Below are 26,992 nucleotides of genomic sequence, written 5' to 3'. Positions count from 1 at the left end.
CTGACCCTCTTCCCTTTGAAAGGGATACCACAAGGAGAGGGGACCATTGGCTTTGCAAATGTTCCCCTAACCAGTTCAGAAGTCTGGAATTTTAAAAAGGAGCTCAAACCGCTACTAGATGACCCTTACGGAGTGGCAGATCAAATTGACCAAGTCTTAGGACCTCAGTTATACACCTGGGTCGAGTTAATGTCCATCTTGGAGTATGATTCATATGTAGGGCTGCTATGGTAGTTTGGGAACGTGAGCACCCTCCCGGTGAAAACGTTCCTACCTCGGACCAGAAATTCCCTGCCCGAGACCGCCGGGGGAACAATAACGGAGATCACAAGGAAAATATGATAATAAAAGGAATTCTGGAATCAGTACCCCGAACCCGAAATCTTTCTAAAGCGCTTTATATACAACAGGAAAAGGATGAATGGCCTATGAGATTCCTAGACAGACTGAGGGAGCAAATGAGGCAATATGCAGGCCTCAATTTGGATGATCCCCTTGGACAAGGAATGTTGAAACTCCAATTTGTCACTAAAAGTTGGCCAGACATTTCAAAAAAGTTACAAAAGATAGACAATTGGGAAGACCGTCCTCTAAGTGAGCTTCTCAGGAAAGCTCAGAAAGTGTACGTGAAAAGGGACGAAGAAAAACACCTTATATTTTCCACCTTCCAACAGATGGCTCCCAAACCAGGTACTTCTAGACAGTTTCCAGGGAGCCAGAAACTGTAAAGGGTACAAACCCTCTTTTAAAAGACCCCAGCCTCCCTCTGGAGGACCAAGATCCTTGTATCAGGCCCCCTAAAGAGTATAGGGGAGCAGGGTTAAAGAATCCCAGAACTAAGAGGGAGGAAGGACAAGATAGGTGCTATAGATGTGGAAGAACAGGCCACTTCAAGAGAGGTTGTCCTGAACTAAGAAAGGAGAAAGAAGCCCTTCCACTCATGACTTTCCAGGAAGAATAGGGGGCTCAGGGGCTCTGTCTCTTTTATCTTGAGTCCCACCAAGAGCCCTTGATAAATTTGGAGGTGGGACCTAAACATGAGCTTATCACCTTTTTAGTCGATTCAGGGGCTGCTTGCTCCTCTGTTTCCCCCCGTCTAATGTTGTCTCCTCCTCAGAGGAACTTTTAGTCTCTGGAGTAAAAGGGGAAGGATTTAGAGCAAAAATTTTAGAAAGCACCCAAGTTAGATACCAGGATTGCTCAGCTTATATTCAGTTCTTGTTAATCCCTGAAGCAGGAACTAATTTACTGGGGAGGGATTTAATATTAAAGTTGGGTATAGGTCTACAAGTCAGCCCAAGAGGATTCCTCACCTCATTAAACCTACTCACCACTGTAGGTGAAAAATATATTAATCCTAATGTCTGGTCCAAAGAAGGAAACCCAGGAAAATTCCAAGTCCCTCCAATCCACATCAAGCTAAAAACCCCGGGAGAAGTAGTAAGAAAGAAGCAATACCCTATTCCCCTAGAAGGCAGGATAGGGTTGAGACCTATGATTGAAGGCCTTATTAAGGACGGGCTTCTTGAGCCCTGTATGTCCCCTTATAACACCCTAATAAGGCCAGTCAAGAAATCAGACAAGTCATACCGACTAGTATAGGACCTTAGAGCTACCAACAAAATAGTCCAGACTACCCACCCCATTGTCCCCAATCCTTACACCATTCTTAGCAAGATTCCATATAATCATCAATGGTTTACTGTAATAGATTTGAAGGATGCTTTTTGGGCATGTCCCCTTACCGAAGATAGCCGAGATATATTTGCTTTTGAGTGGGAGGATCCCTACTCAGGGCGGAAACAATAATACCAATGGACAGTCTTGCCCCAAGGGTTCACAGACTCCTCTAATCTTTTTGGCCAAATTTTAGAACAAGTACTAGAAAAAGTTGTCATCCCAGAACAAATATGCCTTCTTCAGTATATGGACAACATTCTTATATCTGGTGAAGATACAGGGAAGGTAACTGACTTCTCTACATGTATTCTTAACCATCTGCCGTTTGAGGGGCTACGAGTCTCAAAAAGAAAGCTTCAGTATGTAGAGCCCAAAGTTAAATATTTAGGCCACTTAAGAAGTGCAGGCAAATGAAGAATAGGGCCTGGACGAATTGAGGGAATTGTGTCCTTACCCTTGCCTCAAACTAAACAAGAACTCAGGAAATTTTTAGGGTTAGTCGGATACTGCCACTTATGCATTGACTCATATGCACTGCACAGTAAACTGTTATATCAAAAACTTGCCCAGGAGAAGCCTAACCATATCCTGTAGACTTCTGAGGAAGTTGATCAAGTCCAGAGGCTGAAGGAAAGGCTCATAACTGCCCCTGTTTTAGCCTTACCCTCCCTAGAAAAGCCATTCCACCTTTTTCTTAATGTGGACAGTGGGGTAGCTTTAGGAGCGCTGACTCAAGAACACGAAGGCCATCGGCAGCCCGTAGCCTTCCTATCAAAGGTCTTAGACCCAGTCACTTGTGGATGGCCTCAATGCATCTGTCCATCGTGGCTACGGCAATACTAGTCGAGGAAAGCAGAAAGTTAACCGCTGAGGGAGAATTGACAGTAAGCACGCCTCACCAAGTTAGAACTATCTTAAACCAGAGAGCAGGGAGATGGCTTAGTGACTTGAGAATCTTACAGTATGAGGCCATTTTGTTAGAAAAGGATGATTTAACATTGACCACTGATAATTCACTCAACCCGGCAGGTTTCCTAACAGGGAATCCAAATCTAAGGAAGGAACACACATGTTTAGATTTAATTGATTGCCACACAAAGGTTCGACCAGACCTAGGAGGAACCCCCTTCCGGACTGGATGGCACTTATTCATAGATGGTTTCTCCCGGGTGATTGGGGAAAAAGACACAATGGGTATTCAGTGATTGATGGAGAAACTCTCGTAGAAATAGAGTCAGGAAAATTGCCCAACAGTTGGTCTGCTCAAACGTGTGAGCTGTTTGCACTCAGCCAAGCCTTAAAGTACTTACAAAACCAGGAAGGAACCATCTATACAGATTCCAGGTATGCCTTTGGAGTGGCTCATACGTTTGGGAAAATTTGGACTGAATGAGGTATCATTAATAGCAAAGATCAAGACCCTGTTCACAAGGAGGTAATCACACAAGTACTGAATAGTCTTCAGTTGCTGGAAGAAATAGCTATTGTCCATGTTCTCAGACACCAGAAAAACCTTTCTTTTGAAAGTTGAGGAAATAACCCAGCAGATCAGGTAGCCAAGCAGGCAGCCAAGCAGGCTGCTGTGTCTTCTGAAATGTGTATTTTTCACTTAACTCCCTACTTCCCTCCTTCTACCATAATTCCCATTTTCTCCTCTATTGAAAAAGAGGAACTAATAAAAATAGGCGCTAAAGAGAATTCAGAAGGAAAGTGGATACTGCCAGAACAGAGAGAAATGTTGTCTAAACCCCTTATGAGGGCAGTCTTATCCCAACTACATCAGGGGACTCATTAAGGGCCCCAGGCCACGCGTGATGCAATTCTCAGCATTTATGGTTTATAGGAACTTATACCCTGGTCAATCAGGTTACAGATAGTTGCTTAGTATCTCAGCTCACGGCAACCTCCACCTCCCTAGTTCAAGCAATTCTCCCACCTCAGCCTTCCAAGTAGCTGAAACTACAGGTATGTGCCACCAGGCCTAACTAATTTTTGTATTTTTTGTAGAGACAGGGTTTCACCATGTTGGCCAGGCTGGTCTTGAACTACTGACGTCAGGTGATCTGCCCACCTTGGCCTCTCAAAGTGCTGGGATTACAGGCATAAGCCACCACATCCGGCCTATGTCCATTACGATTTAAGCAAAACTGAGCTCTAATCCCCTTCCTGTATCTAATGGGAAACTGAGTTCCTCCCTGTGTCCTTCGATATTATTATTATTCTTTTGAGACAGGGTCTCACTCTGTCACCCAGGCTGGAGTGCAGTGTGGCATGATCATGGCTTACTGCAGCCTCAACCTCCTGTGCTCAGGTGATCTTACCACCTCAGCCTCCTGAATAGCTGGGACTATAGGTGTGCACCACCATGGCTGGCTAATAATTGGGGTCTGTATCTGTCCTGGTCACTTCCAACTCTATGTCCCTGGGTCCAATGAATTAATTCAGATTATAGATCACCTGGCCATCCCTCCATATCTCTTTTCTGTAACCTATTGGACACAACTTCAATTCCTTCATTCCCTAAAGAATCAAGGACATGAGGCTGCATGTGATAAATTTTACAGAAAGGTTGGGGAGGAATTATGGGACCTTACCTCTCATACTTTTGTCAACCTTAAATAATAAGACTCAGAAATATTAAGTATTGAGTTTATTGGAGCACAAAGTTTGATAATAACACTCCAGGAAATACAGGCTGCAAAGGAATGGGGTCAGTGCTCCAAAATGGGGGAATTAAGGTTTTACTTATGTAGTGGAAGCAGGGAGGTTTAGCAGGGTTACAGTATTTTTCCATACAAGGCCAGTATGTATGTTACAGTAATTTGATTGCTTATAGCTTGCTATATTCCAAGGAAGAGTGCTTTAAGGTTCTGTGAGGAGGATCTGAGGGAGTCTGATCTTTGACACCACAAGGTTTTTCCTAATGATTTACAGGAAAAAAGCAGAAGTTGCAGTTGCATGCTGCAAGACTCAGGCCACATAGCCACATCTCTCTCAAGACTTGAAATAATTTAGAGTCCAACAGCTTTAGGTTTGAATTTATTTAATTTCGCACTTTAAAGAGGTTAATACAACCAGGTGCTGTGACTCACGTCTGTAATCCCAGCACTTTGTGAGACCAAGCTGGGAGGATGGCTTGAGCCCAAGAGTTTGAGATCAGCCTGGGCAATATAGTGAGACCTTGTCTTTACAAAAAAAGTTTAAAAATTAGCCCAGCATGGCAGTGCACGCCTATAGTCCCAGCTGCTTGGGATGCTGAGATGGGAAGATCACTTGAATCTGGGAGGTCAGGGCTGCAGTGAGCCGAAATCATGCCACTGCACTCCAGCCTGGATGACAGAATGAGACCCTGTCTCAAAAAGATAAATAATATAAAATAAAAAGGTTAATGCTAACCTGTTACAGGCTGAATTGTGTCCCTCCCTGTCACCAAATTCATCATTGAAGTCCTAACCCCCAGTACATCCGAAGGTGACTATATTTGGAGGTGAGATCTTTAAAGAAGCAATTAAATAAAAATGAGATTATAAGGTTAGGCCCTAGTCCAGTATGACTGGTGTACCTAAAAGAAGAAAACAGGCCGGGTGTGGTGGCTCACACCTGTAATCCCAGCACTTTGGGAGGCTGAGGCGGGTGGATCACGAGGACAGGAGATCGAGACCATCCTGGCTAACATGGTGAAAACCCCGTCTCTACTAAAAATACAAAAAATCAGCCGGGCATGATGGCGGGCACCTGTAGTCCCAGCTACTCGGAAGGCTGAGGCAGGAGAATGGTGTGAACCCGGGAGGTGGAGCTTGCAGTGAGCTGAGATCACACCACTGCACTCCAGCCTGGGCGACAGAGCGAGACTCCGTCTCAAAAAAAAAAAAAAAAAGAAAAGAAAACGTTGGCTGGGCACGGTAGCTCATACTCATAATCTCAGCACTTTGGGAGGCTAAGGTGGGTGGATTACCTGAGGTCAGGAGTTCAAGACCAGCCTGGCCAACATGGTGAAACCCTGTTTCTACTAAAAATATAAAAATTAGCTGGGTGTGGTGGTGGGTGCCTGTAATCCCAGCTACTCAGGAGGCTGAGGCAGTATAATCGCTTGAACCTGGGAGGCAGAGGTTGCAATAAGCTGAGATTGCACCATTGCACTCCAGCCTGGGCAACAAGAGCAAAACTCCATCTCAAAGAAAAGAAGAGGAAGAGGAGGAGGAGGAGGAGGAGGAGGAAGAAAACATTTGAGCATGGATAGGTACAGAGGGAGCATCATGTGAAGACAGAGAGAAGACAGTCATCCACAAGCCTACAGAGAGGCCTCAGATGAAACCAACATTGCCAACACCATGATTTTGGACATGTAGCCTCCAGAATTGTGAGAAAATAAATTTCTGTTGTTTAAGTCCCCCAGTTTATTGTATTTTGTTATGACAGCTTTAGAAAACTAATATACTACCTGAAAGAAGTACTTCTCCTAAGAGGAAGTCTGGTGTCTGGTTTTTAAAACAAGAAAGTAAGTGAGGCACAGTAGCAGGCACTTGTAGTCCCACCTACTTGGGAGGCTGAGGTGGGAGGATTACTTGAGCCCAGGAGTTCAGGCCCAGTCTGGGCAACACAGAGAGACCCCAAATCTAAAGTAAAATAAAAGGCCAGGTTTGGTGGCTCAGGACTGTAATTCCAGCACTTTGGGAGGCTGAGGTGAGAGGGTGAGAGGATCGCTTGAACCCAGGAGTTTGAGACCAGCCTGAGCAACACAGCAAGACCTCATCTCTACCAAAAATTAAAAAAAAAAAAATTGGCCAGGTGTGGTGGCTCATGCCTGGAATCTCAGTACTTTGGGAGGCGGAGGCAAGCGGATCACTTGAGGTCAGGAGTTCAAGACCAGCCTGGCCAACATGGTGAAACCTCATCTCTACTAAAAAATACAAAAATTAGCTGGGCATGGTGGTGCATGCCTGTAATCCCAGCTACTCGGGAGGCTGAGGCAGGAGAATCGCTTGAACCAGGGAATCAGAGGTTGTAGTGAGCCAGGATCACCACTGCACTCCAGCTTGGCGACAGAGCAAGACCCCATCTCAAAAAAAAAAAAGGGTGGGGTGGGGTGGGGCTGGGCATGGCAGCAGGTGTCTGTAATCCAAGCTACTCGGAAGGTTGAGGCAGGAAGAGTTGCTTGAACCCCAGGAGGCGGAGGTTGCATTGAGCAGAGATCGTGCCACTTCACTACAGCCTGGGTGACAGAGTGAGACTCCATCTCAAACAACAACAACAACAAAAAAAATTAGCCTGGCGTGGTGGTAGGCACCTGTAATCCCAGCTACTTGGGAGGCTAAGACAGGAGAATCGCTTGAACCCGGGAGGCGGAGGTTGCAGTGAGCTGAGATCATGCCACTGCACTCTATCCTGGGTGACAAAGTGAGACTCCATCTCAAAAATAAATAAATAAACAAATAAATAAATACTAGCCAGGCATGGTGGTTCATGCTTGTAGTCCCAGCTACTTGAGAGGTCGAGGCAGGAGAATCGCTTGAACCCAGGACTTTGAGTGAGCTACGATCACAGCACACACTCTAACCTGTACAACAGAGTGATACCCTTTCTCAAAAGTAAAAATAAATATTAAATAATAAAATAACATTAGGAGGCTGAGGTGGGAGGATTTCTTGAGGCTGGGAGTTTTGGGCCAGCCTGGGCAACAGAAATACCCCGTTTCTAAAAATAAATAATAAATAAATAAGATAACAAAGTTGCTCCTGCCTTCTTTTCTCTATAGCATTTTTGTTTCTGGGATTTCAAGGCAGCTTAGCAAAGGAGCAAGGGAAGTGGGACAAGAGTGGGACAACATGGCCACAGGGAATATCAATATTTTCTCTCCTTTTAACATTCTGCTGTTTTAAAATTTTTATTTATTTTGAGATAAGGTCTCACTTTGTTGCCCAGGCTGGAGTGCACTGGTGCAATCTCAACTCATTGAAGCCTCGACCTCCCAACCTCAAGTGATTCTCCCACCTCAGCCTCCTGAGTAGCTGGGACCATAGATACACGCCACCATGCTTTGCTTATTTATTTTTATTTTTTGTAGAGACCAGGTCTTGCTATGTTGCCCAGGCTAGTCTCGAACTCCTGCTCAAGTGATCCTCCTGCCTCGGACTCCCAAAGTGTTGGCCTAATCCTGCTGTTTTTAATGAGAAATATTCCTTCACTAATCTCTTCTGATCTAAAATCTGAATTAAAAAAAATTTATTGGCCAGGCATGGTAGCTCACGCCTGTAATCCCAGCACTTTGGGAGGCTGAAGTGGGCAGATCACCTGAGGTCAGGAGTTCGAGACAAGGCTGGCCAACATGACGAAACCCTGTCTCTATTAAACATACAAAAAAATTAGCTGGGCATGGTGGTGGGCACCTGTAATCCCAGTTACTTGGGAGGCTGAGGCAGGAGAATCGCTTAAACTCGGAAGGCACAGGTTCAGTGAGCCAAGATCGCGCCACTGCACTCCAGGCTGGGCAATGAGTGAAACTCCGTCTAAAAAAAGTTTTTTTCCTTAGTTTTAAACACAGTATATACAAAGCACTCTCACATTGCTGATGTGAATGTCTTTAAATGAAAAGCAACTGGTAATTTATATCAAAATTATAAATACACAAGCTCCTTGCCCCGGAAAGTCCAATTTTAGAAATTTAACCTATGGATAAATCCACACAGCTGTGAAATGACATGTGTTCATGGCTGTACATTGCAGCATTGTTTATAATAGCAAAAGATTGGAAGCATCTGTATTAGGCCATTTTTGCATTGCTATAATGAAATATCTGAGGTTGGGTAATTTTTAAAGAGGTTTAATGGGCTCATGGTTCTGCAAGCTTTACAGGAAACATGGTGCTAGCAGGTGCTTCTGCTGAGGCCTCAGGAAGCTTACAATCATGGCTGAAGGTGACAGGGATCCAGCATGTCACATGCAGAGAATAGGAACAAGAAAGTGAGGGGGGTGAGGTCCCAGTTTATCACCAAGGGGATGGCGTTAAACCATTCACAAAGGATCTGTTCCCATGATCCAATCACCTCCCAACAGGGCCCACCTCCAACATTGGGAATCATATTTCAACATGAGATTTGGAGGGGTCAAACATCCAAACTATATCACAGTCTTAATATCCATCAGTAGAGGGTTGGTTACATAAATTATGGGGCTGTGTGTAGTGGCTCACCCTATTATACCAGCACTTTGGAAGGCCAAGGCAGGTCAGTCACTGGAAGCCAGGAGTTTGAAACCAGCCCGGGAAACATAGCAAGCCCCTATCTCTACTTTAAAAAATAAAAAAAATACATCAATAATCTGAATACTATGCAGCTATAACAAAACACAGGAAGCTCTTTATGCATTGATATGAAACCTTCAAAATCTATTGGTATTTGAAAAAAGTCAAGATGCAGAATAGTGTGTAAAGAAAGCTAAAATTTGGCCGGGTCTGGTGGCTCATGCTCATGAACCTAGCACTTTGGGAGGCTGACGCAGGAGGACTGCTTGAGGCCAGGAGTTCAAGACCAATCTAGCTAATATAGCAAAACCCCACCTCTATTAAAAGAAATAATAAAGAAAATGAAAATTTGTGTTAACAAGGGAGATAACATTAGTATGCATGTGTATATTTGATTATATTTACATAAAACATCTTTGGAAGGATAGGGAAGAACTGAGAGGCCGGGAATAGCAGTAGGAGAGATAAGTTTTACAGTTTGACCTGTTACACTTTTTTGGATGCAGGATGTTGCTGTTGCTCAGATTGGAGCGCAGTGGCAGTATCTTGGCTCACTGCAGCCTCTGCCTCCCGGGCTTAGGTGATCCTCCCACCTCACCCTCCTGAGTAGCTGGGACCACAGGTACATGCCACAACATTGGCTAATTTTTGTATTTCTTGTAGAGATGGGGTTTTGCCATGTTGCCAAGGTTGGTCTCGAACTCCTGAGCTCAAGCAATTTGCCTGCCTTGGCCTTCCAAAATGCTGGGATTACAGGTGTGAACCACCATGCCTGGCCCCTTTTATACTTTTTGAATCTTGATTTTTGTTTTAAGTATAACTTACTCAAAATAAATAATGAAAATGAGAACAAAGTACAACGACAAAAATTAAAAACATGCCTTAGCAAAAATAAAAAACTAACATATACACAAAATCAAAACATACTAACTAGCCAGGCCCGGTGGCTCATGCCTGTAATTGGAGGCTGAGGTGGGTGGGTCACCTGAGGTCAGGAGTTCAAGATCAGCCTGGCCAACATGGTGAAATCCTATCTCCACTAAAAATACAAAAAATTAGCCAGGCATGGTGGCCTGCGCCTGTAATCCCAGCTACTCAGAAGGCTGAGGCACAAGAATCACTTGAACCCAGGAGGCAGAGGTTGTAGTGAGCCGCTGCACTCTGACCTCTGCACTCTGACCTCGGCAACAGAGTGAGATTGCCACTGCACTCTGACCTCGGCAACAGAGTGAGATTCTGTCTCAAAAAAACAAAAACAAAAACAAACACAAAACAAAACATACAAACTATAGTTGGGTATAAGATTAAAAGAAAAACCCTCCCTCTTCCATATTCCATGCATTTATTTTATTGAGACAGGGTCTCACTCTGTTGCCCAGGTTGGAGTACAGTGGCGCAATCAGTTCACTACACTCTCAGACTCCTGGGCTCAGGGGATCCTCCTGTCTCAGTCTTCCAAGTACCTGGGACTACAGGTGTAGGCCACCACACTCGGCTCATTTTTAAATTTTTTTGTAGAGACAGAGGCCTCCCTATGTTGCCCAGGCTGGTCTCAAACTCCTGGCCTCAAGTGATCCTCCCACCTCAGCCTCCCAAAGTGCTGGGATTACAGGTGTGAGCCAGCATGCCTGGCCTCCACCCATTTAAAAAGATTTTTCTTCTTTTTCTTCTTTTTTTTAGAGATAGAGATGTTGCCCAGGTTGGTCTTGAACTCTTGGGCTCAATCAATCCTCCCATTTTGGCCTCCCAAAGTGCTGGGACTACAGGCATAAACCACTGTGCCTGGCTGCTTTTTGTCTTTTTGTTTTTACAGAAAAGGTCTTACTATGCTGTCCAGGCTGGAGTGCAGTGGTTATTCACAGGCATGATCATAGCTCACTGCAGCCTTGAACTCCTGGACTCAAGCAGCCTTTCTGCCTCAGCTTCCCAAGTAGATGGGACTACTGTCGCATACCACCACACCCAGCTTAAAAGGATATTTGATGTATTTTATCTAGCATTTCTGGGTGGGTTTTTTTTTTTTTTTTTTGGTACACTTATTCATGCCACAAAGTAAGTGGTACTTATACAAGTGTACAGTGATTTTTCAGGTTCCTTTCTAATATAGCTTGCTTAAATTCACAAGCCAACTAATGTTTCATTTCATGTGCACTCTAAGTGAAGCTGGTTAATGATGACCATAAGCAGGTGCAGAAGCTTTCAACATTTTACTTATTTTATCAGTACTCCTGATTTTATAAATGATGAGGCTCATCAACCCCATTCCCACTCAAATCTGACAAACTTGGGTATAAGAGGGCTTCACAGGCATCCAAACATTTTTAATAATGTTTTGAAGCATCTTGGTGTGGGACAAACAGCTCAGGCTACCCCAGAGCCCCACATCCAATGACTTAGAAAAGTCTGTGTTTTATAGTGGGAAATGTTTGGATTATTTAGTCCGCCACATTGGAAAGGGAAGTGTTTTTTCTCAATCTTTTTGGTATTAACAAATACCTTTTATATTACTATCTATCCCCTCTGCCCCTCTATGGACTCCTGTTTTGAAAGCAATATCCAGTGGACCGCCAGCATTTGTTACCTAACAATCTTGACCTTAGGACTTGTTGTTCTATTAAGTTGGTAACTTTGTTTGATCCACGAATCATACTGCTGTCTTTATCAGCCCATCAGTTTCAAGAAACAACTGTACACCTCAGTGCCCTGACTTGTGTTTTTTTCTTTTTTTTGGTTTTGTTTGGTTTTTTAGAGACATGGTCTTGGTATGTTGCCCAGGAGTGCAGTGGCTATTCAGAGGTGTAATCACAGCACATTTGTAGCCTTGAATTCCCAGGCTCAAGTGATCCTTCCGCCGAAGCCACCTGAGCAGATGGGAGAGGCATGCATCACTAAGCCCAGCAGATTTTACTAAGTAGGTCTAGTCCTAGCTCAGTAGTTCTTTACTAAGCACAGAGCGGCTTCTTAGAATCTTCTACACTTGATCTTAGCCAAATAGCCAAGAAGCACTCTTTAGAATCTTCTAGGAGAGCCTTTCTACATGCTGATACTGCAAACCGAAAAGTATATGAAACATCTCAATTAATTTAGAAGTTAATTTTGCCAACTTTAAGGACGTACCCGGAGACAGGTCCATGCCTTTCTCTAAAGATGATTTTGAGGGCTTCAGTTTTTATAGATATTGGGGAAGGATGAATGAATTTTAAAAATATGTGGGTAGATAAGAGGCAAACGGTTGCGTTCTTCTGAGTCTTTGATCAGCCTTCACATGTGAGAGAGGGGTAGAGAAATAGTCACTTATGCATTCGTCTCGCTCAATGAATCTGCATTTTTACATAAGATAAAATAAACAGAGGGCCAGGAGCTGCGGCTCACGCCTGTAATCCCACCAGTTTTCGAGGCCGAGGTGGGCAGATCACCTGAGGTCAGGAGTTCCAGACCAGCCTGGCCAACATGGCAAAACCCCATCTCTACTAAAAACACAAAAATTAGCCAGGCATGAAGGCGTGCGCCTGTAATCCCAGATACTCGGGAGGTTGAGGCAGGAGGATTGCTTGAACTCGGGAGGTGGAGGCTGCAGTGAGCCGTGTTCGCGGCATTGCACTCCAGCCCGGGCGATAGAGCGAGACTCCGTCACAAACAAACAAACAAACAAACAAACAAACAAACAAACATGGAAGGCTGTTTCTACCCGGTTTGCTGGAATAAAGTCTCTGTCTTCCAAATTCCTTTTCGGAGAACTTTTGTTCACGAGATTAAAAAAGGTCAGGCAGCTGCTTATGGAGCCTGTATTTTTTGATTTAGACATTGTATTCATGTGTGAGATCCTGCCCATCCCCGCTTTCTTGGTGTCTTGTTAGTTTTAATTCATGAATTCACTCTCAACTGCCACCGCTAACTGGACACAGGCCAATTCCAACACGAACCCCAACGGCTCTCCTCAGGATCACCTTTCACCAGTCCGCTTTCCCGCCAATTCCTCCTCTCAGTCTTAGGCCCCACTGCAGGCCTACTCCCGCTCACCGTGCAGAACCTAAGCACAGGCTCAGAGATGGGGACGGGCTGACTCAGTCCCACGCCCAAGTCCGCAAATTAGTGCTGCTGCCGTCTAGGGTTACAGAACGCTCCCCACCCCACAGGACGCGCCCCGCCCCCGCTCCCCGCCCCGCCCCGCCCCGCCCCCACGCACGCGCACTCTCACCCGCCTGTGTTGCGGTCCGCGGCCCTGACTTCGGCGCCTCTGGGAGCTCCGGTGCAGTCTGCGCCTGTCAGTCCCGGCAGTAGTCCGCCGCGCCGGCCCCCGTCCCGCACTGGTGCAGCCATGTCCTCTTCACCGTGGGAGCCTGCGCCCCTGCGCCGGGTCTTCGTGGTGGGGGTTGGCATGACCAAGGTAAACCGAGCAGCGGCCCCGCTGGCCGGCTGAGGCTCGGGGGCGGTGGGTGCCGGGTTTCTCTGCCCCTCCGGTCTCCTAGCTTCGGCTGCTCCGCGCGTGGGGCATCAGCATGGCGACTTGGTGGCTTGTAATATGCGGAATCTCTGGGGTCATAGCGTCTCGGGCTGCTTCCTGCGGCCTTCTGCTTCCTCCTTCCCTTTTCTTCTGCTCAGAGTTCATGAAGCAGCCCCGAGATAACCCAAGGATCTCACCTCTTTAGATTCTGAGCGGAGTCCCGAGGTGTGTAGGCTGGCTTGCCCCGGAGGGAGGCAGGTCGTGAATGCCGTCTGCTCGACCCTCCCAGAAACAGCCCCCACAGGAGCCCTCGTAGAGACAGCTCCAGATGCGGATGGCGAGGAGAAACGCTGCTGATGCCCAGCGCCTCGGCCAAGTGGCAGAGTCCGGCCTCCCTCTGTCCCTCCAGTGACTGCTTGGGACCCGGACGCCGCAGGCTCCCACGGCCGTTTTCCCCTCAGTGCCCGCATGCTCTCTGAATGCCAAACTGCCTTTCGTTTCTCCCCCGACTCAGTTGTCTGATGCCTCTGTTGCTTCTGTTCTGTTTGTACCGTGTGTCTTCACCTGGTTAACTTTTGTGCATCCGGAAAGGATCCGTTCAGATGGGATCTTCTCCAGGACGCCTCGGATCCTCCTGACTTTCCCCTAGAGCCTTGCACTGTGCTTACTTCTGTCTTACACTTAACTCTACTTACGCTTACTAGGCAGTACCGAAGCTCTGTATGCGTCTGTGCGCCCCCTTAGCATGGCAGCTCCTCTAGACTGGGTACCTGGCTTATTCGCTGCTGTGCCCCTCACCCTGATCGTTCCTGATGCCTGAAGACCCTCAGTGAATGTTAGTTGAACAATCCTAAATGGATATGCTTTGTGAAAGAGTTCTTAGGGAGAGTGCTATTTCTGAGAAAACAGTCCTAAAATGTTTATTATTTTACCAGTGGGCTGAGCGTATGCAATTCAGTCCAACATGTAAATAGGCTGGGAGCGGTGGCTCACGCCTGTAATCCCAGCACTTTGGGATGCCAAAGCGGGTGGATCACCTGAGGTCAAGAGTTCGATACCAGCCTGGCCAACATGGTGAAACCCCGTTTCTATTAAAAATACCAAAATTAGCTGGGCATGGTAGCACACGCCAGCTACTCAGGAGGCTGAGGTGGGAGGATTGCTTGAGCCTGGGAGATGGAGGTTTCAGTGAGCCGAGATCACGCAACTGCACCCCAGCCTGGGCTGTAGAGTCAGTCCTTGTCTCAACAAAAACCAAAAATATCCATGTAAATGGAAAAGTGGACCAATACCTTATGAAGCAGAAGGACATCATCCTAGTGTTTCACAGAAGGGGAGGCTTCTATCACAGGTGGACAGTAAGATCTTTCGAAGTAAGGTGTTAATGCAGTCAAATCTTCCTCTGGCTGCTGAATGTCTGATTATATGTGCTGTATGGAAAAGCACAGTTGTCTAAACCTTTGGGAAATAGATGTGTTCCTTTTTCCTCAAGTTGGGAGGTAGAGAGGTGGGGGTAGGTGTTACAGTCCAGAGGGAAGGGGTGAGGAGTTTGGGTAGTGCCATTAATGATGTGCCTGTTTGGCCAGTGTACTTTCCTGTGGGTCTGGTCTTCTGGACCGTGGGGCAGAGGCTGATGGAGGAGGGAGAAATATTGACTAGACAACACTGTAACACTTTTTTTTTTTTGGAGACAGGGTTTTGCTCTGTCAACCAGATGGGAATGCAGTGGTGCAATCATAGCTCACTGCAGCCTTGAACTAGTGGACTCTAGCAATCCTCCCAAATAGCTAGGACTACAGGCATGCTACCATACCCGGCTAATTAATTAATTTTTTTTTTTTTTTGTAGAGACGGGTCTCACTACTTACTACTAGATGGGTCTCATTTCTACCATATATTACTGTTACAATTTATCATAATACTTTATTTTTATTTTTTGAGACAGAGTCTCACTCTGTCCTCTAGTCTGGAGTGCAGTGGGGCGATCTCAGATCACTGCACCCTCTGCCTCCCAGGTTCAAGTGGTTCTGCTCAGCCTCCCGAGTAGGTGGGATTACAGGTGTGTGTCATCACGTCTAGCTCCTGTTTGTATTTTTATTTATGTTATTTTTTGACACAGATTCTTCCTGTGTCACCCAGGATGGAGTGCAGTGGTGCAGTCTCAGCTCACTGTAACCTCTGCCTCCTGGGTTCAAGCAATTCTCGTGCCTCAGCCTTCTGACCAGCTGGGATTATAGGTGTGCGCTACCACACCTGGCTAATTTTTATATTTTTAGTAGAAACAGGGTTTCATCGTGTTTGCCAGGCTGGTCTTAAACTCCTGGCCTCAAGTGATTCCTCTGCTTCAGCCTCCCAAAATATTGGGATTACCAGCATGAGCCACGGTGCCCAGCCTAGGTAATACTTTAAAGTTCCATTGATAGATCTCAGCTGTTGGGGTTCCTCTGTTATGTTTCTCAATTTAAATAGCTGAATTTGACAATATGAAGTTCTCTTAACAAGGTTTTATTATTCACTGTAGGAAATGAGTTGGAATTCCTATGGTGGATATCAACAGGTTTTGTTTTTTTTTGTTTTTTTGGTTTTTTTTTTGAGACAGAGTCTCGCTCTGTTGCCCAGGTTGGAGTGCAGGGGCGTGATCTCGGCTCACTGCAAGCTCGGCCTCCCGGGTTCACGCCATTCTCCTGCCTCAGCTTCCCGAGTAGCTGGGACTACAGGTGCCCGCCACCACCCCCAGCTAATTTTTTGTATTTTTTAGTAGAGACGGGGTTTCACCGTGTTAGCCACGATGGTCTCAACCTGCAGACCTCGTGATCCACCCACCTTGGCCTCCCAAAGTGCTGGGATTACAGATGTGAGCCACCGTACCCGGCCGTCAACAGGTTTTAACACAACTTAGTCATGGCTGCCATCTGACTGACAGCAAGCCACACCCTTTGCTTATGCTGCCTATCTCCAGATATACCCTCTTTTCATTTACTTAAATGCTACTTATCTTTCAAGAACTAGTCCAAGTCCCATACCTTCTTAAAACTTCCTCAGACTACTCCAGTACACCAGTCACCTTTTTTGAAATTCTAGTGCCCTTATAGTCAGAACATATAATTTAGCACTTCAGTTTTTTAGTACTTTTATGTATGGTAATTTCATGAAATAACATCTTACATCACAATCCAGTAAACACATACAAAACTTATTTATAACAACTGAAACAATTTGTTAAAGCAGCGCTTATTGCATGTGATGAACTCTTGGTATCCCTAAGGTATATCTTAAAAAAAAAAAAAAAATTGCTTGGCTGGATGTGGTAGCTCATGCCTGAAATCTCAGCACTTTAGGAGGGCGAGGCGGGTGTATCTCTTGAGCCCAGGATTTGAGAACAGCCTGGGCACTATTGGCAAAACCCCATCTCTACTAAAAATGCAAAAAATTAGGTGGGCTTAGTGGCACACATCTGTAGTCCCAACCACTCGGGAGGCTTAGGTGGGAGGATCACCTGAGCCTGGGAAGTCGAGGCTGCAGTGAGCCCTGTTTGAGCCACCACACTCCAGCCAGGGTAATGGGAGTGAGACTCTGTCTCAAAAAAAAAAAAAAAAAAAAAAAAAAAAAAAGTGCTGCTCACAACCTACTAAATTGATTTGGTCATAATCTAATAAGTACAAATTTCAGTTTGAAAAATATTACGTTATTTTATTTAATTTTCAGCATGTAATGGATTTTTATATATCCATTCAATTATCTGACTCTAAGGCTCAGAGGGACTAAGTAATTTATTTTGGTGCAGCTTTTAAGTTTTGGAACTGCCTTACTTGAAATCTTTCCATATACGGTATACTTGAAATTCCAATATATGGTATACTTGAAATCTACCGTATATTACTGTTATAATTTATCATTGAGACATATATTCAGTAAATATTCTATGGGTTATATGCTAGAGATGCAAAAATGAGAAAAACAAAGTTCCTGTTTTAAAGGAATATCTAATCTGGAGGAGAAAAGAATAAACAAGTAATTTAAATAAGATTATTTGAGATATTTGTTTAAACATGGCAGATTGAGAACATGAATTTATCTCTGTTGGTGCTTTCCATATCCCACTAAAGCAACAATAAGGAAAGAAAATGATGTTAATCCACAAGGGCAAAGTGAGTAGGAGAGGAAACAATGCTGAGAGATATCAGAAAATTTTTGGAAGATTTTAAGTTGGTGGAGAAGTGGTCACTGACTCAGAGCAGGGGGACCACTACCTAAGTTCCTGAAGAGGGGTTATACTGGTTGAGTCTCCCAGCAGAACTCCAGAAGGCCCAAAACTTGGATATACTAGGTGCCAGGTAGGGTGGGAAAGAAGAAAAAGACTATTCTAAGGAACAGTTAGGTCCCAGTCTCTTTTACCACCAGGTGACTTTACCTTTTCTTAGCAGAGTATTGGAGACTTTTTCTCTGGGAAAACTGAACAGATGCAGAGGCTCTAGAATCATCTGAGCTGTTAGGCCCAAGTTGAAAAAAAGGGAATTAAATTGAATTCTGCATGCTAAAGGGTAGTACTTCCCAGTTGTGAGAAGCAACACTGGTAGTCACACATGTACTACTTTGCTGGCAGAGATTTGGAAAATTATTTGAAATGGCTCCAGAGAGAAGCCAGCTTGCTACTCCATCATCTTGTGGTGAAGATTAGCAGTTGATAAGCTTCATTCATGCAGAGAGCTTCCTTCAGGTGTTTAATTGTTTTAATTATGAACAAATAGCCAAGGATCACCAGACATTCAAGGAAAATTTCCAACAAGACAATGGTCAACCCCCCACTCAAAAACAACAAAATACTAAGGAAAAAATTTGGAGGAGGGATCAGAAGACACTTAGGGAACAAAAGAAAACCTAAACTGTAACAACTTCAGGGAGATAAGTGAAAATATTACATCTCTGAAAAAAGAACTGAATGCTATTAAAAAAAAAAGATATAGGAAAGAGCTCTTAGGAAATTAAACATATTTTGACCAAAACAAAATATTCAATAGAAGATAACGTAAAGGAAATCTGGAAAATGGAGCAAGAACAAAGAAATGGGTATTAGGAGAGAAAATAAAATTAAATGATTAATAAAAAAGATCTAATGTCTAGTTAATGAGTTCTAGAAAAAGAACTGAGAACATAGAAAGTAGGAAATTATCAGAGAAATACGGAGAAGTTTCCAAACTGAATTTTTCAGTTTGAAGAGTCAATCCAATGAATAAAAAGAAAACTCGTATCAAGGCACATTATCATGAAATATCAGCACCATAGCATTAGATTTCTCAACAGAAACCTTGGAAGCTACAAATGACAGGATAATGCTTTCAAAATTCTTAAGTAAAATTTTTTATCCTAGTATTCTATTCCATAATAAATAATCCAAATTTGAGGGTAGAAAAAAAAGTTTTTAATGTAAGCACTAAAAAATTTACTTTTTACACGTCCCTACTCACAAAGCTAATTAGAGAATGAATGTGTCCACCAAAATGGAGTAATCCAAGGAAGAAGATACTGGATCCTGGAAACAGGGTAACATAGAATAGTGAGAAAAGCCCCAGGATGGCATCTGTGCAATGACTCAGTTTGGAATATGTTCCAGGAGGGTTCCAGGAGGGAGGTCTCTAGAAAAAAACATTTTGACCGTGTTTTAAGAGAGATTTTAGAGATGAGTATATTAGAGTTGGAGTTAGGCACATAAAAAGCAAATGAAATGAAATACATGAGTTATGCAAATTAAAATCAGTAATTATGTTACTGAGCATTAGCATTAGTATTGTTATGATATTATTATGTGTGTAACATAGTTTAAAATACATAAATAAATATAATTCTGCTTCATCCCCTGGTGCTTGAGAATTAAGATTCTTGGTGGAGAAGAAAAGAGATACAGATGTAATACAGAAGGGAGTAGGTAGAAAATTCTATAATTCTGAATTTCTGAAGAAAAGAGATACAGATATTAAACAGAAGGGAATAGGTAAAAAAATTCTATAATTCTGAAAAAGTACTAGTGTAAACTTTAGTTTTTCATCTTTAAATATTAATATAAACTTTAATTAGCATTTCATCTTTAAATATTTTTCTGGCTCTGTCCACTGAAGAAGCTTAGAAATAATGACCAAATCTGTGACCTCCATACCATTGTGGTCTTAAAATGTCTTTTTCTACTAGAAGAAATGGCTGGTTGCAGAAATTGCTGATTCCACATGGGGCAGGAAATGTACAACGTAAGTCTAGAATATTTTGTCACTCCTAATTGCAAAGAAGTTTTCAAAGCCTATTTGAGTGATGCTGAAAAGGTTCAGGAGCCAACCTGAAGTTCTCACTTACCAAAGTTGAGAAAATTTGAGCTTTAAAAAAGATAGTAATTGCAGTTGATTAAAACCCAGCAAGCTGGGCACAGTGGCTCATGCCTGTAATCCTAGCACTTTGGGAGGCCGAGGCGGGTGGATCGCTTAATTAAGCCCAGGAGTTTGAGACCAGCCTGGGCAATATGGCGAAACCTCGTCTCTACTAAAAAAAGAAAAAATCAAAAATTAAGAAAAAAATCAAACCCATCAAGTATGTTTAAACATGAGTTTGTGATAATATTTTAAAAAACTAATTATAGTCTTTGGAGGATAATAGGGAACCTACTCATGGTCTTGAAAATTTTTTGTTGTTTTTCCCGTATGAACTGTATCATTGGATAATTAAATAGTAGATGAGGAGTAGTGTCTTCTATCAAATGTATTTAAGTAATAACTGAAAAAGAAATGACAGAACATTACCATCATTTTTGACAGCTGCCAATGAATTGATCTAGCAGGGGTTCTCAAAATATGGTTTGTGGAGTCCTGGGGGGCAGTCTCTGAGACCATTTGAGGGGACCTGAAAGATCAAGACTATTCATAACAATACTAAGATATTATTTGTGATTTTCATTGTATGTTGACATTTACACTGATGGTGCAAAAGCAATGGTGGGTAACACTGTTGGCATCTTAGCATGAATCAAAGCAGTGGCACCAAACTGGTAGTCACTGTATTTGTTATGCACTTATGCATTCACAGGAAAAAAGAAAAGCACTAATTTTCACTTAAGACCTCAATGAAGCAGAAAACATTTGTTAATTTTATTGAATCTCAACCCTTAAGAGATGATTTGCATTGTGAGCTAAACCAACTACTTTTTTCACGAAACATGTTTTACTTGAGAGAACAAATGGCACACATGTGATGGTTAATTCATGCTTGAGTATTTTACAGACATTTTCTCAAAAATGAATGAAGTCAGCAGTCACTTCAAGGAAAACAACTAAAGTGTTTGCTTCTAATGAGAAAATTTGAGCTTTCAAGTGAAAATTAGAATTTTAGAAAACTTGTATCTGCTTGACAACTTCCTACTATTTAAAATTTATTATTATTTTTTAAACGGGATGGGTAATACTAACAAAGGTGAGTTTTTGGAATTATATAAAGTCAAAATTTGAAAGGGCCATATAACTCTTGAAGCCACTGTTTTTCCAGAAAACCAATGGATGATGTTCTGCATTCTTTAAATAATGATCCACTCATTTATGTATACATTGAAATACATGATTTTATTATACATTCAAATACATGATTTTATTATAACAGAGTATAAAAAGTTCATTGATACCATTTCAAATTCTACATTCCAACTAATCTTTAAGAAACCTTGGCCTGGGTGCAGTGGCTCACGCCTGTAATCCCAGCACTTTGAGAGGCCAAGGTGGGTGGATCACCTGAGGTTAGGAGTTTGAGACCAGCCTGGCTAATGTGGTAAAACTCTGTTTCTACTAAAAATACAAAAAATTAGCCAGGTGTGGTGGCGCGTGCCTATAATCCCAGCTACTCAGGAGGCTGAGGCAGGAGAATCACAGGAACCTGGGAGGCAGGGGTTGCAGTGATCCTAGATCGCGCCATTGTAGTCCAGTCTGGGCAACAAGAGAGAAACTCTGTCTCAAAAAAAAAAAAAAAAAAAAAAAAAGGAGAAAGAAGAAAAAAAGAAACCTTTACTTGGCCGGGCGTGGTGGCTCATGCGTGTAATCCTAGCACTTTGAGAAGCCGAGGAGGGTGGATTACCTGAGGTCAGAAATTCAAGACCAGCCTGGTCAACATGGCAAAACCCCAAAACCCCGTTTTTATTAAAAATACAAAAAGTAGCCAGGCGTGGTAGTGGACGCCTGTAATCCCAGCTACTTGAGAGGCTGAGGCAGGAGAATCACCTGAACCCAGGAGGTGGAGGTTGTATTGAGCTGAGATTGTGTCACAGCACTTCAGCCTCAGCCACAGTGCTAGCTAGACTCAGTCAAAAAAAAAAAAAAAAAAAAAAGAAACATCCTCTCTCAAGAAGAAAAAAGGAATGTCCATACTCAGTTGGGTCCAGTGACTCATGTCTGTAATCCCAGCAGCTGGGAGGCTGAGGTGGAAGACTCACTTGAGCCCAGGAGTTTGAGACCAGTCTGTGCAACGTGGCAAGACCCCGTCTCTACAAAAGATTAAAAAATCAGCTGGGTGCAATAGTGTATGCCTGTAGTCCCAGCTACCCAGGAGGCTGAGGCAGGAGGATTGCTCTAGCCTAGGAGTTGGAGGCTGCAGTGAGCTACATTCATGTCACTGTACTGCAGCCTGGGTGACAGAGCGAGACCCTATCTTAAAAAAAAAAAAAAGAATATCCACAATTCCAACACTCTTCCCTTTTCCAACTACATATCTGTGTTAGGTCACATGGTATACTTCATAGACTTCAACTAAAACAACATAATGCTAAAATTCGAATGAAGAATCAGATATGAGAATTCAACTGTCTCCTGAATTAAAGAGAATTGCAGAAATGCAAAACAATGCCATTCTTCCCACTTTATTTTGGAAAATATAATTATTTTTCATAGAAATTATTTATGTTAACATGTAATGGATTTATTGTTTTTGATGAATTGGAAAATCTTTTAAAATGTCTTTAGTTTTAAGTTCTATTATGACAGCTATTAGTAGATATAACCTTAATAATCGAAAGCGCTTTGGCATTTTCAATAATCTTCAAGAGTGTAAAGGGGTCCTGAAACTAAGAAGTTCGAGAATCGCTAGATCTAGTTTCTACTGCTAACAACACAGAGAAACAATCAGATATATGCTTCCTAATGAAAGAATACACTACCACCTGTAGTTTTGTCAAAGGGATAGAATGTATGATCAACTTTTGGATCCAGTTGCCAATTTACAGGAAATACAGAGAACAGAAGTACACATTCAACTACATGAGTAGGCAGTCTGCAAAATCCAGACTCTGGGAAACTGTAGGTCAAATGCTTGGGTTCTTCAACAGACATGTCCTACTGCATTTGAAAGGAAAAGAAAGTAGTAGAGGGGAGCCTGTAGATTAAAAGAGAATTAAAAGACTTTTCTATAAATGGGCAATACTAAGCTATAATGTCTTTGGATGCATATTTGGGTGATAAAAGTATGAAATATTCCAAGAGAGTAATTACTGTAAGAATCAGGATAGTAATTACTTTGGGGGTAGTGTGGGGATTGAGATTGGGACAGAGTACATGGAGGAGTTTCTGGGGTGGAAGACAAAGTTCTATTTCTTGATCTGGGTGATGATAGCAAGGGTTTTGCCTTAAAACAATTTATTAGGATATGCATTTAACTCCAGAAAAAAAAAATCCTAAAAATTGTACAGTGAGGAAATGCAATCGTAAGTAGACAACTGGCCCAGTAGTTGAAAAAAATGTATTTAATAAAGCAAACACTGAGAATTAAATTAACACCAAATTGTGATTCTGCTATGTAAGGAGGGTAAGAGATATGTAAACTAATGTATATGTGGGGTAGCAGAAAAGGCCTGATCCTCATTGGTCTTCATAGGAGATTATGATATGACTTCTTAAATTGATGAAGAAAGAAATAGTAGTATAAGAATATTTAGAAACATGTCAGTTTCTAACAAGAAATATCTGAAAGAATTGAAAGTGGATGCTTTGGGAGCAAATAAGACTACTGGGTGGCCGGGAGCAGTGACTCAAGCCTGTAATCCCAGCACTTTGGGAGGCCGAGACGGCTGGATCACGAGGTCAGGAGATCGAGACCATCCTGGCTAACACGGTGAAACCCCGTCTCTACTAAAAAAAAAAAAAAAAATACAAAACACTAGCCGGGCGAGGTGGCGGGCACCTGTAGTCCCAGCTACTCGGGAGGCTGAGGCAGGAGAATGGCGTAAACCCGGGAGGCGGAACTTGCAGTGAGCTGAGATCCGGCCACTGCACTCCAGCCTGGGCGACAAAGCGAGACTCCCTCTCAAAAAAAAAAAAAAAAAAAAAAAAAAAAAAAAAAGACTACTGGGTGCAGAGTAGTGAGACAGGATTGCTGTTTTTATTATAAAGTTTGTGGTACTTTTTGTCTTTGTTTTTTGTTTTTGCATTTCTTTTATGAAAAAATAAAATATAAATAGAATATTACTAGCACCTCAGAAGGCCCTCTTGTGTCCTCTTCCAGCCACTGACCCCTTGCCTTCAAAGGGTTACCATTATTCTGACTTCTGACCTTTAATATGCTGGATTAATTCTGGCTTTTTTTGTTTAACATTATGTTTGTGAGATTCATCCATAATTTTATGTATAATTATAGTTTGTTCATTTTTGTTGATGTAACATAGTCCATTGTGTGAATATATTGAGAGGTGAAGCCAGCTAGATTTCCTAGGTCAAGTGGGGACTTGGAGAACTTTTCTGTCTAGCTAGAGGATTGTATATGCAACAATCAGCACTCTGTAAAAATGCACCAATCAGCTCTCTGTGCCTAACTAAAGGATTGTAAACGCACCAATCAGCACTCTGTAAAATGGACCAATCAGCACTCTGTAAAATGAACCAGTCAGCTCTCTGTAAAATGGACCAATCAGCAGGATGTGGGTGGGGCCAAATAAGGAACTACAAGCTGACCACCCCAGCCAGCAGCGGTAACCCACTGGGGTCCTCTTACATGCTGTAGAAGCTTTGTTCTTTTGCTCCTCCTGAGAAATCTTGCTGCTGCTCACTCTTTGGGTCTGCACTACCTTTATGAGCTGTTAACACTCGTCGTGAGGGTCTGCAGCTTCATTCCTGAAGTCAACGAGACCACGAACCCACTGGGAGGAACAAACAACTCCATGACACACCACCTCTAAGAGCTGTAACACTCACTGCAGAGGCCTGCAGCTTCACTCCTGAAGTCAGCAAGACTACGCACCCACTGGAAGGAAGAAACTCCGGACACATCTGAACATCTGAAGGAAGAAACTCTGGATACACCATCTTTAAGAGCTGTAACACTCACCGCGAGGATCTGCGGCTTCATTCTTGAAGTCAGCAAGACCAAGAACCCACTGGAAGGAATAAATTCCGGACACAATATTATCAAAGATAAAGCTGGACACTCGTTAAGGTAGTAAGGATTGACTTGAATCAGTAATAAGTATTGCAATAGGGAAAAGAGTTCAGCATGTACTGAACTCAACTTTGATTTGTGCAGAAGTCAGTGGGTGTTTAAAGGAAAAATGAGGGAGTGGGGTAGAGAGCAAGCAAGGGTTCAGTAGAGTCAGGGAAGTAGAAAATAAGAGTGTAAATGTGACTAGGCCAGCTGTTTTGCCTCGCTGGCAATTACCTAATTTAGGATTCTGTCCTCTCACAGAGACTGGGAGACAGAGACTATCCTCAGATGTTGGCTGGAACAAATAGTACATTGTTTTGGCAGCCTAGAGTTTTGTCAGGCAAGCACTTTAAGCTGGGCAAGGGTTGTTTTAGGGATGTGGCCTTGTGCTGTTAGAAACTATGTGTTCAAATAGAGAAGAGAGCTCAGAGGAATCTAGCTAGAGTCTGTTCAAGGAGAAGATCCTTGTCATATACCAAAGTTTATCCAGTCTACTGTTAAAGGACATTTGGTAGTTTCCACATAAATTTGCTTTTAATTTTGAAGGAATAATGTTGTATGTGTTTATTTGCTTGACTAACCTTTTAAAACTTGCCTTGATTTCAGTAAGAAATTAGAAAGTGGAGTCCACATGCGGTAGCTCATGCCTCTAATCCCAGCACGTTGAGAGGCTGAGGTGGGTGGATCATTTGAGGTCAGGAGTTCGAGACCAGCCTAGCAAACGTGGTGAAACCCCATCTCTACTAAAAATACAAAAAAAAATAGCTGGGCATCGTGGTGCACACCTGTAATCCCAGCTACTCGGGAGGCTGAGGCAGGAGAATTGCTTGAACTTGGGAGATGGAGGTTGCAGTGAGCCGAGATTGTGCCACTGTACTCCAGTCTGGATGACAGAGCAAGACTCTGTCTCAAAAACAAACAAAACAAAACAAAACAAAAAAAAAAAGAAAGAAATTAGAAAGTGGAGCAGTTTCACCATACAGATGATAATTTAATCATTAATGGATATTGCTTGTTAAGAGTCTAGCACAGTACTGTTGAAATGGGAAAGGTTCCCTTGTCCACCTCACAGGGTGTGCTATGGGTGTGTGGCTTACTTCTTCAGTGCCCCCCTGTTCAAACCTCTAGGGGAGCATATAGGCAGGTAGGCTGTGGGGCTCTGACTCCACAGCAGTGTCTAGGGCTGAATGTTTACAGTTCCTGAAACCCCAGTGGGCCTGTGCTACAGGGTACTCTCTTAGTCTATAGGCAGCTTGTGTTAACCAGCTCAATTAGACCCCCTTATCACGAGAACAGATGGATTTCTGTATCCTGGGGTTTCTTGCCTTGGTGTACCAGAAGAATTGGATCACACATGGGTTTGCAGAATGAGTGCAAGGTTTTATTGAATAGAAGTAGCTCTCAGCAGATGGGGGAACCAGAAGGGAGATGATTTTTCCCTGGAGTCAGCTGCTTAGTGGCCAGGGCTCTCCTCTGACTGCCCCTGCCAAACTCCGCCTCATCCCACTGGTAGATGGCCTGCCGGTGTGCCGGTGTCTGTTGGTGTGCTCTTCTGCCAGTGTTCTCCTCTTGATGTGCTTTCGATGACCAGCCTCTTGCATCTTCTTCCACTGATGTGCTCCTCTCCACGTCTGGCCGCCTGTGTGTTTGCCTGCTAGGGTCTCGGGTTTTTATAGGCACAGGATGGGGGCATGGCAGGCCAGAGTGGTCTTGGGAAATGCAACATTTGGGCAGGAAATGCCTGACTTCACCTAGGCCCATGAAGTCCATTATTGCAGGATCTGGCCAACAGCCCGCAATGCAGTGGGGCTCTCTCTTTGTTCCCAGGTGGATTGGCAGGTCGAAAAATAATAGACACATACAAGATAGTGAAAGCTGGGTCCAGGGGGGTCACCGCCTTCTGGTCCTGTGGTGTCAACAATGCACTGGATATGCCAGCATTTATTATTAAGTTTAGTGAGGGTGGGGGTAGGTTAGTGAGGGATTTAGGATCATTTGATTATGAGGTGAGATGGTCACATGGAGATGAAGTAATTCTTTAACATAATGTCTGTATGCAGAAGTACAGTATACAGAGATTAGAATTTACAATATAGTGTGTGCATCAGTAATTTCTAACAGAGCCTTAAAACAGAAACACAGTCTTTCCATTACCTATGATTAGCAAGCTATTAATCAGCAGTAACAGTTGCAGCAAGAGC

The 26,992-nt window shown here is 43.3% G+C and overlaps 1 protein-coding gene and 1 pseudogene across 16 annotated transcripts in view; one reads left to right on the top strand and one right to left on the bottom strand.

Annotated features, from left to right (window-relative positions):
• Positions 1–10,969: 10,969 nt before the first annotated feature.
• On the bottom strand, positions 10,970–11,261 carry LOC100430989 (ATP synthase F(0) complex subunit j, mitochondrial pseudogene; annotated as a pseudogene).
• Positions 11,262–13,108: 1,847 nt separating this feature from the next.
• Positions 13,109–26,992, top strand: part of SCP2 (sterol carrier protein 2) — a 123,524-nt gene continuing 109,640 nt past the window's right edge. For all 16 annotated transcript variants that reach the window (XM_077956659.1, XM_077956664.1, XM_077956621.1 and 13 more), the window contains exon 1: positions 13,109–13,307. Coding sequence is in view for 7 of the 16 variants with exons in the window: in XM_077956641.1 (XP_077812767.1) it covers positions 13,239–13,307 (69 nt within the window). In the remaining 9 variants the exon portion in view is untranslated. The remainder of the gene's footprint in view (positions 13,308–26,992) is intronic.

This window comes from Macaca mulatta, chromosome 1, assembly GCF_049350105.2.
Source record: "Macaca mulatta isolate MMU2019108-1 chromosome 1, T2T-MMU8v2.0, whole genome shotgun sequence".
Lineage (NCBI taxonomy): Eukaryota > Metazoa > Chordata > Mammalia > Primates > Cercopithecidae > Macaca > Macaca mulatta.
The sequence above is the reverse complement of the archived record's forward strand: the minus strand, read 5'-3'. Positions and strand labels throughout refer to the sequence as shown.